At 55.1% G+C, this 14283-nt stretch overlaps 1 protein-coding gene across 5 annotated transcripts in view; it reads left to right on the forward strand.

The window, feature by feature from the left end:
- TRIO (trio Rho guanine nucleotide exchange factor) overlaps positions 1-14283 on the forward strand; it is a 309165-nt gene that overhangs the window by 221753 nt on the left and 73129 nt on the right. For all 5 annotated transcript variants that reach the window (XM_075540870.1, XM_075540867.1, XM_075540868.1 and 2 more), the window contains exon 34: positions 9163-9406. In XM_075540870.1, coding sequence (XP_075396985.1) covers positions 9163-9406 — 244 coding nt within the window. The remainder of the gene's footprint in view (positions 1-9162; positions 9407-14283) is intronic.

The raw sequence follows: 14283 nt of genomic DNA on the forward strand, positions 1-14283 counted from the left end.
GTTTGGCTTTTGGAGAACTTAGAATACTTAGAGTGACAGGGCCATCGATGGGAAATAATGCCTCATTTTATTTTGTTAGCACGTGCTGTGCGCGCCCTCAGCGGGCGTGTGACGAGCTGCGCAGGCCTCTGGGGTGGCATTCATTCTCCCTGTGGCCCCACTGTGTTCCGTGAAGAAAATAAAGCCTGGCCTTGGAGACATCTCATTAGCATAGTAGCTACGAGGTGGGCAGACACTGGAACAGTAAGGACGGTTCTGTTGGACCAGGCCCGTGAGTTCCCATCAACTCCATGGCACCTCACCACGAGTGAGGAGGAGCCTTCAAGAAGTCCGTGGGAAAATTTCATTGTCTTTCAAACCCATTTTGTCTTGTCTTAAAAGATGGTCGTGTTTTTGAGATACCACTTTGTGCTCCACTTTGACCTGCAAGGCTAGTCAAAGACAGTCTTTGTTCCACTGTGAACGGAAGCCACCTTGGCTGCAACCATTTCACAAACGCCCGAAAGGTCCCAGCCATTGACAGCCCGGGGCGCTCGGCTGTCCTGCCTGCCCTCAGTGGGAATCGGCTCCAGGCTAGCTCATAGCCACACGTACAAATGGGAGTCCAGAGGCCCGGCCCATCGTGTGTGACGTCGTTGTCCAGCACCATGCTGCCACCCAGAAGCTCCTGTGGATTGGGGGGAGTGCCCTCCCCTCCCCTCCCGTGCAGTGCTAGTCCCCAAGAGTGATGGCTGGTGAAAATCCACAGGTCTTTTCCTAGACGTAAGGAAAGACCAGGCCTGGTGGCAAAGTTGTTGGGTCAGCATCAACTCGATGGCAGGGAGTTTGGTTTTCTGGCCGTCCAGTTTCAGATCTGGTAGGATATAGTGGGCCTTCGGTGAACTTGAAATTGAGCCCGCATAGCTTACATAGAGGAGTAAAGTATCCTGCTCTGAAGACAGCCGGTGTATTTGTACCCAATGAGAGCAGAGGAACAAATCACTAACAGAAAAGCATACGTTTGCAGAAATGTGTCCTTTTACCCTGGGAGTCCGGGGAAGACTGGGAGCTGAAAAGAACTGTATGATAATGTTTCTTCTGGGGATGCACCACCCCTTCTGGGTGACCTGGTCCGGAGTGTCATCTCTGAACTTCAATCCCTGGCACAGAACTGCCCTGGGTCTCTTCCGAGGCTTCGACCACTGCCTCACGCACCCAGGCCTGTGGTGCTCCTGGGGTGACGCTGAAGACAGCAGCTCCACACCCCCAGTCCTTGACCATCTTTAAGCAGTGATTCTAAATGAAGGTGACTTGTGTTTCCCGTCATGGGCCCCAGTGTGGCCGCTAGTCCTGGATTGGCTCAACAAACACAAAAAGCTCAGATGAAAGGTCTTTCCACAGAATACCAAGTGAGTTCCCCTCCTCCGGCCTTAGGATCTGCCTGTGGGATGAGAGGAAGAAGAAAAACCCAGCATCAAAGTGTTAGTGGAGTTGAGTCTAGAGGACTTACCCATGCCTCCTACCTCTGCCCTGGGGTCGATTCCAACTTACAGTGAGCCTGTGGGGCAGAGCAGAACTGCCCCTGGGGTTTCCCGTCCTTGCAAGCAAGGACAGTCTGGACTCTCCTGCAGAGTGGCTGGTAGATTTGAACTGCCAACCTCCTCATAAACAGCCTGACCCATAACCTGCTGCACTGCCACCATTGGGCCTTATGAAAAGCAAGGGCCGTGTTTGGCTGCCACACACACGCCTACTCGTGCGCCCACTCTGAGGTTTTCTTTCAGCCGGCTCCCCCTTTTTTGTGCACCTCTGGTGTAGGAGGCCTGGTAGTGGCATGGGTCACTGGTTGGGCTGCTAACCACAAAGTCAGCAGTTCAAAACCACAGCCACTCCACAGGGGAAGATGAGGCTGTTTCCCCATAAAGATTTACAGTCTGAAACCGGGGGTGGGGTGGGGTTTCTATTCTGTCCTGTAGGGTTGCCAGAAATCAGAGTCAACTTGATGGCAGTGAGTTAGAATGTCTCAGGGCCCAGGAGCCAGTGGGCAGGCGCCATTCTGAAGGGTAGGACAGGGCATGCTTCCCTAAGTGTCTGTGTGAGGTGCCTTGTGTCTCTGAGCCCCACGGAGCCAGAAGCCAGCTACTCCTCTGGATGCCGCTTACTGGTCATCTGCCGCGGGTTCTTCCTAGTGTAAGCATGTCAGCCCAGTGGCTCTTGATGCCTCGGGCAGATGGGCCTCGTGAAGGGAATTGCTTCGCCAGGCCCAGCCCGCCTGACTTAATTTATGATGTCTGTTATGAGTTAGCTGTTATCATGGAATTTGGTCCCATTTCAGAAACTGGGTGGGGGGATCTGTTGACTCAACTTCTTGGAGAATCCTTAAGGAAAAAGTTATCTGACCGGGGCTGTTAATAATTCTCAGATGGAGGCGAAAACGTCCTAGGGAGAGGGCGTGGAGGCGGGGCTGCTGGAGACGGCGCTTCCCAGGGAGGCCTGTCAGCAGGGCTGGCCCTCTTGGTCCCAGATGCTGACCACGTGTCCATGAGCACATCGCCTTCTGGAAAATATCAGCTTCCCAATAGGCTGTCCCTTTGTTCCAGGACAGAGTTGCGCCCAGTTGCTGCCAATACTTGGGATACTTAAGCTGATAGCATGATCTTTGGAAAATGTCATTTGCGTTCCAAAGAAATCACACGCTTGCCAGCGCCCTCCTCTGCCCTGGACAGCTCCCTGGAGGAGGGAGGGGGACGCTGAGTGAACCCAGGCAGGAGAGATGGCTGTCCCCGGGCCACCCAGCAGGAGAGAGTGAACCCAGAGGAGGAGTGTGAAATAAATGACCGAATGCTGGGCCTTCTTAGCTCGCCACTAGAGATGAAGATGGAGCTAATTTATATATGAAGCATTTTTCAAAATAGCCCCCCACACCCCCTACCTTATTCTGTGATGTATTTCATTTCCTTGGAATCTACATTATAAAAAAGATAGAAAATATGGATTGAAACCACAGCTCCTATGACAATACAGCCCCTGAGAATCAAGGTGAGCAGACTGCCCGGGAGAATTGTGTAGAGGCCTGCCCCCGGGCAGCAGGGGTGAGGCCTTGCCCTGCCCTGCGGCTCCTGTTTTTCATGAATGAAAATCCTCTTGAGACTGATGGCTTGACCCGTCCCGAGCATGTGGTGTGAACGTTCTCAAGAGCAGAGGCAGGAGTCCCAGCACACAGTCAAGAACAAGGGCCCAGGCGCCAGGCTCTGGACCCCGTGGCTAGGCCACAGGTGGCTTGGGCCTCTTCATCTGTAGCGGGGTGCTGTTTGTAAGGGCTTGCCCACGGGGCCTCAGCCTGCTGTGGTTCACAGGCTGGAGAGCTCCTTCGTTAGCAGCCGGCAGCTCCCCGCGAAGAAGGAAGCGATTAGGCTGAATGGGGACCAGCTAGCAGGGACGCGGGATTCTCCCCAGAGCTGCGCCCAGCTGCTCCTTACAAGGAGCTGGCCGCTTCCAAAATGCCTTCCCCCACAACCAGGCAAAAGCATCTATCTGCTCTAGGAAAAGGCAGATCTTAAGAAACATACGTATCTGGTCACAAGTCTAACAGAAGCGTGTTTGTGAAAATGGCGTCATCGGAGTGCCAAAGGTGCCTTTGAAGGGTTTTCAAATGCTGACCCCCACGGACCTACGCCCCTCCATCCATCTGTGTCTGTCTGTCTGTCTGTCTGTCTCTCTCTCTCTCTCTCTCTCTCTCTCTCTCTCTCTCTCTCTCTCTCTCTCACTCACTCACACACACACACACACACACACACACACACACCAATTAAGTTTTACTGGCGTATAATTCATGTGTTTCGTACGCTTCAAAGGTTTAACTATATTTAAAAGCATTGTGTAACAATCACCACACTTTTAGAATATTTGATTTATTCTCGTACCCATTACTACTAGCTCTCTGTTATCCCCCATGTCCCTTCCCTTCCAACCCTGTTGTTGTTAGTTGCTAAGGAGCTGGTTCCAACTCGCAGCAGTCTTAAGCACAGCAGAATGAGGCGCTTCCCAGCCCTGCTCCGTCCTCACCGGTAGTCCTCTGCTTGAGTCCATTGTCGCAGCCACTGTCGGTCCATCTTGCTGAGGTCTGTCCTCTAGCTGCCCCTCTACCAAACACCATATCCTTCAGGGACTGATCTCTCCTAACAATGTACTCATTTGTAAGATGAAGTCTCCCCGTCATTGCCTCTAAGGAGCACTCTGGCCGTACTTGTAACAAGGAAGACCGGTTTGTCCTGTTACTCTTCATAGAACTTCCAATATTCTTCTCCAGCACCTCAATTCAAAAGTATCAGTTTTTCTGTGGTCATCCTTACTTCGTGTCCAACTGTCACACGCATATGAGGCCACTGAAAATACCATGGCGTGGGTCAGGTGCAACTTAACATCCTTGCTTTTCAACACTCTGAAAAGGTCTTGTGCACAGATTCACCCAGCGCACCTCATCATTTGCTCTCTTGACTGCTGCTTCCATGAGCACTGATTGTGGATCCAAGCAAGACAATATCCTTGACGTCTCCATTTATCATGAGGTAACCTATTGGTCCAGTTGTGAGGATTTCGGTCTTCTTTTTGTACTGAGGGGCTGTACATTACAGGGGCCGACAGCCTCATCTACCTCCCAAAGAGTGACCCGGGGACTGGGACCACCAACCGCGCAGTTCCCAATCCAATTCTTACGCTACCAGGCCACCAAACCAAAAACCCAAATTCAGTGTCATCAGGTCGATGCAGATTCATAGTGAATCAGCTGCCCCTGTAGGTTTCTGAGACTAACTCTTCATGGGAGTAGGCGACCCTGCCCTTCTCCTGAGGAGCAGCTGGTGGTTTTGAACTCTGAACCTGTACTCAGCAGCCAAACCTGTAACCCCTTTGCCCCCAGGGTGCCTGCCACACAGGGCCACCGGTTAGGTGTCATCCTACTGAAAGGCAAGAGCATTTTGTACTACTGCCTCAAAGGGTTATTGTAAGTATATTACAACTACTTCTGTGTCTCTATGGGTTAAGGGCCCTAGTTACCTAGGCTACCTTCCCTCAGGAGAAATTGCCCTTGTAGTCCTGGGTGTACCTTGGTCTGGGAGCCCGGGCACAGGACAGGCTCACCCAGAGACGGTGCATGACAGACCAGTAGGAACCCAGAGCACGAAGGCTGAGAGTCAGGGCCAGACTTCCCACCAAGAAAGGTGCGCATGGGCTCTCTTGTGACTAACTCATCTGTTGTGAACAATTTCACCCTCGACATGGTGCTGGCATCGCTTGCGCTCCACAGCATCTCCCTACAAAGCCAAGGTTTCTTTTCAAATCCGCAACCCCCGACAGTAAACCAGGTAAGCATGAACTGCCTTGTGCTTGCTTACTAATCTGTGGGAAACAGAATAAAGGCGTGGTCAATCCTGGGGCAGTTGTTCATTACAGATTAGTAAGGAAGCTCAGGTAAGCCCCTGCTCACCTTGCTTCTGGGGAACGCCATTCCAGTGAGAACATTAGCTCCACATTGGGAACCCTTAGACCTGCCCTGTCTGTGTATTCATTGTGTCGTACCCTTTAGGCCCATGATCAGTGCATCTGTCCTGAACGTGCTGTCTAGTCTCTGAGTGTCCTAAGCCGTTCAGGGACTCGTCAGAGCCCCAGGTCAGAAAGGAAGCGTGTCCCGTGAACATGCTAGCCCACCGCTGGCCTCCTGAGGGAGTGGGGTGTGGAAAACCTGCCCTGAATCTGGTCAGTGTGGAAAGTTGGGGTGTTGGGTGCATGCACCAGGGTGGTGGCTGACATCTGCCGACTTGACATTTTGAAAGACTTGTGACTGCCCTGCCTCTGCGTGGCTGGAGGCAGAACACACTGCTTGGTGGCTGGTGGCGAGGACGGAGAAGTGGAAGGTGGGAGACCGGACCCATCTCCACAACACAACGAGCCATCCCAGTTTTGAGAAGCTTGTGTTTCAGTGGCTGTGCTGCAGCAGAAACCGTGGGACGCCCTTTCTCTGGGCTTGCAAGCATCCGCTTAACCCTCCCCCGTGGACGTGTGTGCAAACACACGTGCGGGGAAGCACAATTGATTAGGAGCCATGGCTTTTTGCCTTGTGCTTTTTGTCTTGTTTTTTACATGAGAATCTCTGTGCCGTTTGAAACACGTCATTCTGGTGCTGGGCTTGGTTAGACGTTCTCTAAGGTCTTTGAGGAGGAATGTTTAACGTAATATACGATTCTTTGTCAGAACAGGTTTGATTTTTATTCCTTGTGCACGGTTAAATACACAGCTGTTTCCAATCGTTTTTGATTACTCTGTAAGGGACTTTAAAAAAAATCTATACCAGAAACAAAATCTAGCTTAATTCCCATCTTGGGCAGCCCCTTTTGCCCCTTCCCACCCTTCCCCCACCCACCAAACGGTAACACGTGGCTTTGAACCATCTGGAAAAAGAATAAAACCCTCAAGTAAATTGGGCAAATGTTATGAAGCTGCCCTTCCCAGGGTGGGCAGTGGACCTGCTGGGGGCAGGTCAAGGCCTCTGACAGGCATGTCATGATTGGCTCTGCTGGTGGGAGATGGTGTCCACACAGTCCAGTCAGCCGCTGGCGGTCATGGGAAAGCCTGGCCGGGTGTCCGTCCGCCCGCTCCCCATGTGCCGTTTGTGGGCGGGGGAGAGCCCACAGGAAACCAGGGTCCTCAGGGGCTGCGGGAGCTGGACCGGGTTTCAGGGGCTGTTGAAGGGCTCGCTGTTCCCTGAAACAGGAAACAGCCCCCCTCTCTGTCCAGGGATTAACTGCTTCCATCACCGCGTGCTTTTATGAGAAACATTCCTCTCTAGGCCCAGCCTCTACCTTGAACCCTGTGACATTAGCGTCTTTGCTTGCTCACACAGAAATGGGTCAGCGGGAGCGTGGGCCTTCTGCAGAGAAACCTGGGCGCTTTTGAGGGAAACAAAGCGTGTGCCGGGCTTCCTTCCTCCACTGCCTGGAGATGAGGGATGGTGCTGACCGGGCTTGTGCTGCTCCTGGGGGCACCCAGCACAGAGCTGGCTGTTGGTGAGGGGCTGGCAGCCGGAGGACCTGCACAGCAGCCTGGGCCGGCAGCCTGGGCGGGGGGAGGAAGCGAGCGATCCCAGCTCTGTGGAGGGCATTGAGCAGGGGACGCTGTCACAGAGACTCCCAGCCTGAGCCCTGGGAGCAGGTACTAGTCCCCAGCTCCGGAGAGCCTTGAGGGGGGGGGGGCTGGGGGCCGGGTTGCTCTGTCACAAGGAGACACCAGCCTGGGCTGAGTGGCTCCCCTCCTCAGACCTGGCTCCTCCCATCACCACACTGCCTTGGCCCCTAATGCTGGTGCGCTCCTGGCCGTGATTTATCTGTGCTGAGACCTGGTTCGGGGGCAGGGGTAGGGTGGGGGCCTGTCAGGAAAAGTTGAGCATTGTGCAGACGGTACACAGGCAGTGAACACAGAAGTGAAGCCTGCTCCATGTTTTAGTGCTTTCAGTAGGGTTCAAATATGGCGCTGTGCTGGGCAGGCTGCCCAAGTGACTCCACACAGACTTCTGTGCACGAGCCATGTGCCCATTGCTTAATGGCACTGGGGTAGGGGGATTCTGCCATGGCCCAAGCAGACCCTCCTGCACAGATGCGTGACACACAACCTGCTTCCGGTGGCAAAGGTCAAGCCACGCGGCTGCAGCCCAGGACACACTCGAGTCCCGCAGAGTTGGAATCAGATTTGTTTTAGGGCCAAGTGCTGAGCATAGGAGAGTCTAGAATGACCTCACTGGGGTGTGATGGAGGCTTATCATGGACAAACTGGGGAGGTGGGGCTCTGGCAGGAGGCTGACACACACAGGCAAGCAGGTGTCACGTGGTTCAGGACCTCTCTATGTGGGGGTATCACTGTTAGGCCAGGTCAACTCGGACCCTGTGCCCCACACTGAGGAGCTGTGGCCAGGGTTCCCGACGGGAGGAAGGCCAGCAGCACATGCTGAGAGTGGGTATACTGACAGCCTGGGGGGCATGCTGGGCTGGGAGGGGAGGCCACCACCAAGTCCAGTGGAGTCGCTGGCATGAGAGGGCAGGGGAAGGAGGGGCCCTCAAATCTGTAGGGTGACAAAAGTAAGGTGTTTTATTTTTTTTCCTTTGGTTTTTATTGTTTCTAGGCTTGGGTGACTTGGTAGTAGTGTGGGTTTTTGTTTTTTCAGTTTTAGTGTTTGTTGTTGGCTTCTTTTTAAGCTTGGGTGACTTGGTATAAGTGACTTGGTTACCCAAAAGGCAGGGGTTGGAGGGTATCAGTGAGTCATCTTCTAGAATGTTCTAGACTCACTGATGTGGAATGATGTGGAAATGGCTGAGGCTAGGTTGCACATTTGGGGTACGTGCATGGTGGGGTGACATGGAAGAGTGGGAGGCAGGGGCAGAACCTCTGGATGGCTGGAGTCGGGGGCTGGCCAAAAGGTTCCTGTCTAAGACCCCTGCCCAAGGACCATGCAGTGTTGACAGGCAGCCACACAGGCACAGGTGCATGCCAGGAGGGAGCCGGGGCCAGCCATACGGCAGGGTCTGGATGTGTATGCCCTTCTGTGATAGGGACTAGAGGGAGCCATACAGGGTGCTCATAGATGAAAGGAGTATGAACCAGCAGGGCGGGGGATGGGGAGGAGCACTGATTGCATATTTGTGTGCATTGCACTGCTGCATGCAAGGTCAGCAGTTCAAAACCACCAGACGCTCAGTGGGAGAAAGACGGAGCTTTCTACTCCTGTAAAGACTGACTGTCTCGGGAACTCACGGGGCAGTTCTACCCTGTCCTGAGTCAGCTCTGCGTGCGTCGGAATGCAGTTTGGTGGTTTGTCTGGTTGCATTCAGTGGACAGGGTTCGGTAGATGGGACACCAGCGTCTAAAGTAGGGTTCTTGTTAACATTCCTTACATAAGCGTGTCCAGGATTTTTGAGGAGAGGGATATAAGGTCTCGACTATATAAAGATCTGGAAGCTCCCATGAAAAGTAGCCCGCAAAACACTGTGCGCCTGTAACAGGTGGCAGCTGCCTATGTAGTGCCAGAGGGGAGTGAAGGAGGGGATATTTCCGACTGCCTCCAGCCAACGTGCGTGCACACGCGTCCCCATGGTGGCCCCCCGCCCAGCATCGCTGACCCGTGCTCTTCCCCCACAGCTCTCGGGCGGCTGCGAGCTGACGGTGGTCATCCACGACTTCACAGCCTGCAACAGCAACGAGCTGACCATCCGCCGCGGCCAGACGGTGGAGGTTCTGGAGCGGCCCCACGACAAGCCCGACTGGTGCCTGGTGCGGACCACCGACCGGTCCCCTGCGGCGGAAGGCCTGGTCCCCTGCGGCTCCCTGTGCATCGCCCACTCGCGGAGCAGCATGGAAATGGAGGGCATCTTCAACCACAAAGGTAGGCGCCCTCCGCCTGCCCCCGAGGCCGGCTGCCTGAGTGACATGGGCTGGACCCTCCTTGGCAACCACACCTTCAGCACATGTTCCCCTGGTCTCTGTGAGCAGTTAGTCCACGGGCCACGCCGTGAGGATACTCCACCAGCAGTGTGGGTTCAGAGAAGAGAGGGGTGGGCGTCCTTCATGGGGATTGAGCAGAGAGCAACCCAGTTCGCTGGGGAGAGTGAGGCGGAGCCGTATTCACCGTCTTCCGGATCAGGTTTTCTTCACGTGGAGGGTGGAGGGTGGGGAGGCTTTTTGTTTGGCACAATTCCTGGAAGAACCCCTCTCGGGCCGCCGGTCTGCCCTTCTGTTTTCTGTAGCAATCGAGACCAAAGTGCCCAAACCCTGCAAGCGCCCTGCATGGAGGGAGGGGGTCCCCAGGATGCAGCCCCTGTCGGATTCTGCGGCATTTACCAGAGAGTGGGTGAAAACAAGTGAGAGACCCTCTGAGCATGGCCGCGTTGCTTACCGGCCTTTTAGGGGGAGGTGCACGGACTGATGGCATTCGCCTGTGTCTCCGTGGATCGGCCACAGCTCCTGTGGGCGGAAGGAGGATGTGTGCGCCTTGGATGGGGCTAGTCTGAGATCCTGCACGTGGGATGTGCCCGCTGCCGCCAGCTGGCCCCTCGTGGCACAGAGTGGCGCTGTCCGTCTGTACACAGACTGTGCACCTTTCAGAAGGAGGCCGCCTTCTCTCTCTCCTTCAGAGGCTGGCGGGTTCGAATCCTGGGCCCTTGGAGCAGTTTCGCCTGCTGCTCCACCAGGAGGGACTCCCGCGGTTGTGAGAGACGCTGGATGTCACGCCTTAGCACTCAGAGAGGACTACCTCACCCGCAGCTCCATTCGTTTTTCCTTTGCATATCCTGAAATGACCGTAGATTTGTAGCCGAGACACCAAACCCCTTTGTGTCGAGTTCAGTCCCGGAGCCTCCATTCCCTGCTCACCGGGGCGAAAGCGCACAGGCGCTGACCAGCAGTGAGGGGATGCGCGCTGCAGCCGTACCTGTGTGTTACTCCTCCCGCCCTTTACAAACCTTAAAAACGTCAGCAGTGCGCGTTAGGTTTCTGCTGCTGGCCCGGTGCGCTCTCCCATTGGAACTCTCACTGAGACGCTGGGGCGTTTCAGGAAACTGGAGTGAGTTCTTTCTAGAAAAATCCAGATTGGACCGAGTGTTGTGTGCACTCCGCACCGAGCGATATCCCCCCGTTCTTGTGCATGTGGCTGGTGTGCCCTGATTCGGGGGCCTGTGCCATCATCCGCTCTCTGCTCTCGAGAGGCAGCTGCCTGCCGTGGGCCCAGTTGTTCCGTTACTTCCCGGCCTCTGCCCGCGGAGGATCCTGGTGACAGGCTGGAGGCCGCCCCCGCTGCAGAGGGCTCGTCATCCGCGGAGCTGAACAAAGCCACACAGGATGCAGCTTCTCCAGAACTCACGTCATTAATTACAGGCCCGGCCGCGTCCCGGAGCCCTGGGGACCTGAGTATGAACTTCCTGTCACCTCCATAAGGAGCGGAGAGAACGGGGCTATTATTCCAGCAGGGCTATGCAGAGGAAGGCAGAGAACTCTCGGAGCTTGGCCACATGCCGAGGCTCCCATTCGTGTCAGGCAAAGCCGTCCGTATATTTAGAACCGCGTTGGATGGCCCTGGACGGTGACAATTGAGTTCAAAATAGCAGGCTGCCCCCGCTGCCTTTTAGCCCATTGTCAGGGCGGTTTGAGCCTGCATAACACCTTGAAGCCCCGGCGTTGGAGGTGAAGTCCAAGCGCAGCCTTTTCCTCTCATTAATCTGTGACACCGAGGCCCCCTGGTGCGTGGCAGCACGCTGCATGTAACACTCTGCGAGACTTCATCACCCACATGCTTTCCCATGGTGTGTCCTTCCTCCCTGGGGCTCCCGAGGACAGGCCGGAGCCCCACCCTGAGTTCACCATGCTCAACTTTGTGCTGGAAGCTTATCTGGGAGGCTGGACTGGTTTGCTGACGCTCATGCTGAGGTGCGTGCCCGCTCCGTGTGTCTCCTGAGCCTTCTGTTTGGTGGCATTGTAGCATTGGAGAGCCAGTCCCTGCCCCTCGAGATCTCTCTCTCACCCTTCATCCCTACCGACCCAGGGCTTCCCAGTGAGTGCACCCTGCCTGGGACAAACAGCCCTTGGTGGGTAAGGGCTAAGAGCCTCGTCCGTTGTCCTCTTCATTGTCTCTAATACAAGGAAGCTCCCCTGTGCCCTCGTGCGGCGTGAGGATGGGCCCGGGCAGGAGGGGAACCCCACGTGTGCCCCTTTGCCAAGCATCTGTGTGCACACCCAGGAGGTTGGGAGATCAAAGACCACAAAGAGTGAGGTGAGGCTCTGGGTGTGGAGTCTAGCAAAGGCTCAGGGACCCTGCAGCAAGAGGCCACCGGCCACCTGGTGAAGCAGGGGGCTTGGTTTGATTCTGCTCAGAACATCTGCTGTTCTCCACCCTTTCTGGGCTGGAACCCCTTCCTGCCCTTGGTGTGGAACAGAGCATCAGTCCCATGACACCTCCAGCAGCATCTCGCCTGGGCCCCTCCTGGTGTCCAGAGTCATGCTTGACGCTCCACGCTGAGCAAGTTCAATGCAACTTTTCTTCTCTCCCCCCAAGCACGGTCGGTCTCCGAGTTTTATGAGGTCTCCCAGGCATCTTCAGACCAGCGAGCTGTCTTCTCTTCCCCACACTTGGAAACCCAGGTGGATGGGGTGGAGCGGGGGTGTGCACCGAGGGCTGGGGAGAGTCTGGAATCACCAGCCAGAGGCAGAGAACAGTTGTAGTTAGTGGCTGTTTTGGAATACAGTGGGCTGAATGTGAAGTCCCGCTCCACTTCCCTGTATATTCACCTTCTGCATATACAGAGGACCCAGACCATCAAAAGATCGCCATCTCACGCTAGTCTGGAGTCAGTCTCTGTAGGGAGCTTCCCGCCTGCCTCAGGCTCTTGCCGCTGTACCTTTCCGATGGAGGAAGAATCGCATCCCCTGGTCCAGACCAGGGCTTCCTGGGTTGTTCTAGCAACTCTGACTCTGGAGTCCCCAGTCCCTTCCATGAGACTTCCAGCGGCCCCTTAGAAGCTGATTACCAGATCTTCCTTCTACGGTGGCTCTGATGGCCTTGAACCTCCAACCTCTGATCTCCACCTCCCAGGAGCCACCCACAGGCTTAGTCCCTCGTGAATCTTCCACAGTACTCCTGGTCCTATCAACTAACAAGCCACGCGTAATCCAACAGATGCAGACTTAGCCATGGCAGGACACGGATCGATGCCCCGTGAGTTCCTTGATGCCTCTCCCAGTTGGCTGGGGCGCCCCAGGACAGCGTAGCACACAGTTAGGGAGCCACAAGACCAATCAAAGGAGAATTGGGGAATTCTCAGAAAGCATTGAAGGAACCACCTGTTTTAGAGTGGCCACAGATCTCATTGTTAAAGTCGAACATCTAGTCACTTGGTTGTGGACTGTAAGATGTTTCAGAGGTTGCAGTGTGACTGCGGGTATAAACCCCTTGACCAGGAAGGACGCAGCCCTCACCGGGAGCCGAGCTTGGTCCATGGGGTGGTTTGTGTGTTGTGTGTTGTGTGTGTGCATGTGTTTCAGGTAGGTGTCTTTTAAGGAGAACCTTTATTCAGTGTTCAACAGGAGAGGACCACGCAAAGGCGTACCGTCTGCATGAGGGAGGCCGTTAGATTACAAGGTCACAGTGGGGCCCTAGAGCTTACAGAGACGCAGAGACTGAACAAGGACATGGGAGGCAAAGGAAAGCGACAGGAGCATGCCTGGCAGCAAGTCCGTGCATCACAGGTGGGACTACAGAAGGACGGCCACTGGGACACGCACTTTCTGCCAGACAGAAGAGCTTACAAGGTTTGCCCAGGGTGGCTTTGGAGGGCCTCAGAATTGAAAAATGCTTGCTCCTGGACGGCAGCGAGAATACTTGGAGGTTTCTGTTACCGTGCTCCCTGGTGGCGCTGTGAGTTAAGCCCCCGGCCTGCTCACCTCAAGGTGGGTGGTTTAAAACCACCAGCCACTTGCAGGAGAGAGAGGCTCTCCGTCCCTGAAAAGGAGGGTGACAGTCTCAGGAACCGCAAGGAGCCGCTCTGTTCTGGAGGGTCGTTGGGTTGGGTTGGGTTAGGTTTGTTCTCTTGATGTGCCCTTCAGCTGTGGTCGACCAGCACCTAAGAAATGCGACTTTATACCTTCCCCCTAAGGAGTGGCTTAGTGTTTGTTTGTGTGGGGGTGGGTGATTGTGTGTGCCACCTGATGTGGGCGTGATTCTGCTGGAAAGCACGCCTTGTTTGGTGGGAGAGCTGTTGGGTGGGGGGGCCTTGCTTTGTCACAGTGTGGTAGTGACTACGTGAGTGGACACCAGCCCATTACAGTAGAATAGCATTCACCGAGTGCTCCCCACCTTCCTCCGCCCATGTCCCCACCCAGTCCTGTTGGTGTCTGTGGTTCATGCTGCCACCATGACCTCAGTTCTCCTGTTGGGCCTCGGCCTCCCAGGTGGAGTTTTTCTGGACTCTGCTGAGCCTTCACCGCTGGGGCCAAAGACCCCAGAGATCTGGGTCGCTCCTCCACAGACGGCCTGACCCGTCTTCTGACTGGGTATCCCGACCGCTACTCGAATCTCTCACGTTTTCACCCGGTAAACCAACTCACTCTTACCCGGTTGTTTACGCAGTGTTGGTCCTGGACGTTAACCACAGCCACCAGGCAGACACGTTTGCATTTCCAAGGAGGTCAGTCCCAAGCCCCTCCCTTTCCCCTGGGCCAAGCTGTCCAGCCTTTCTGTTGTCTTGGTGCCGGAGAGCTTTGGAGGCTGCAGCT

This window comes from Tenrec ecaudatus, chromosome 2, assembly GCF_050624435.1.
Source record: "Tenrec ecaudatus isolate mTenEca1 chromosome 2, mTenEca1.hap1, whole genome shotgun sequence".
Taxonomy (NCBI): domain Eukaryota; kingdom Metazoa; phylum Chordata; class Mammalia; order Afrosoricida; family Tenrecidae; genus Tenrec; species Tenrec ecaudatus.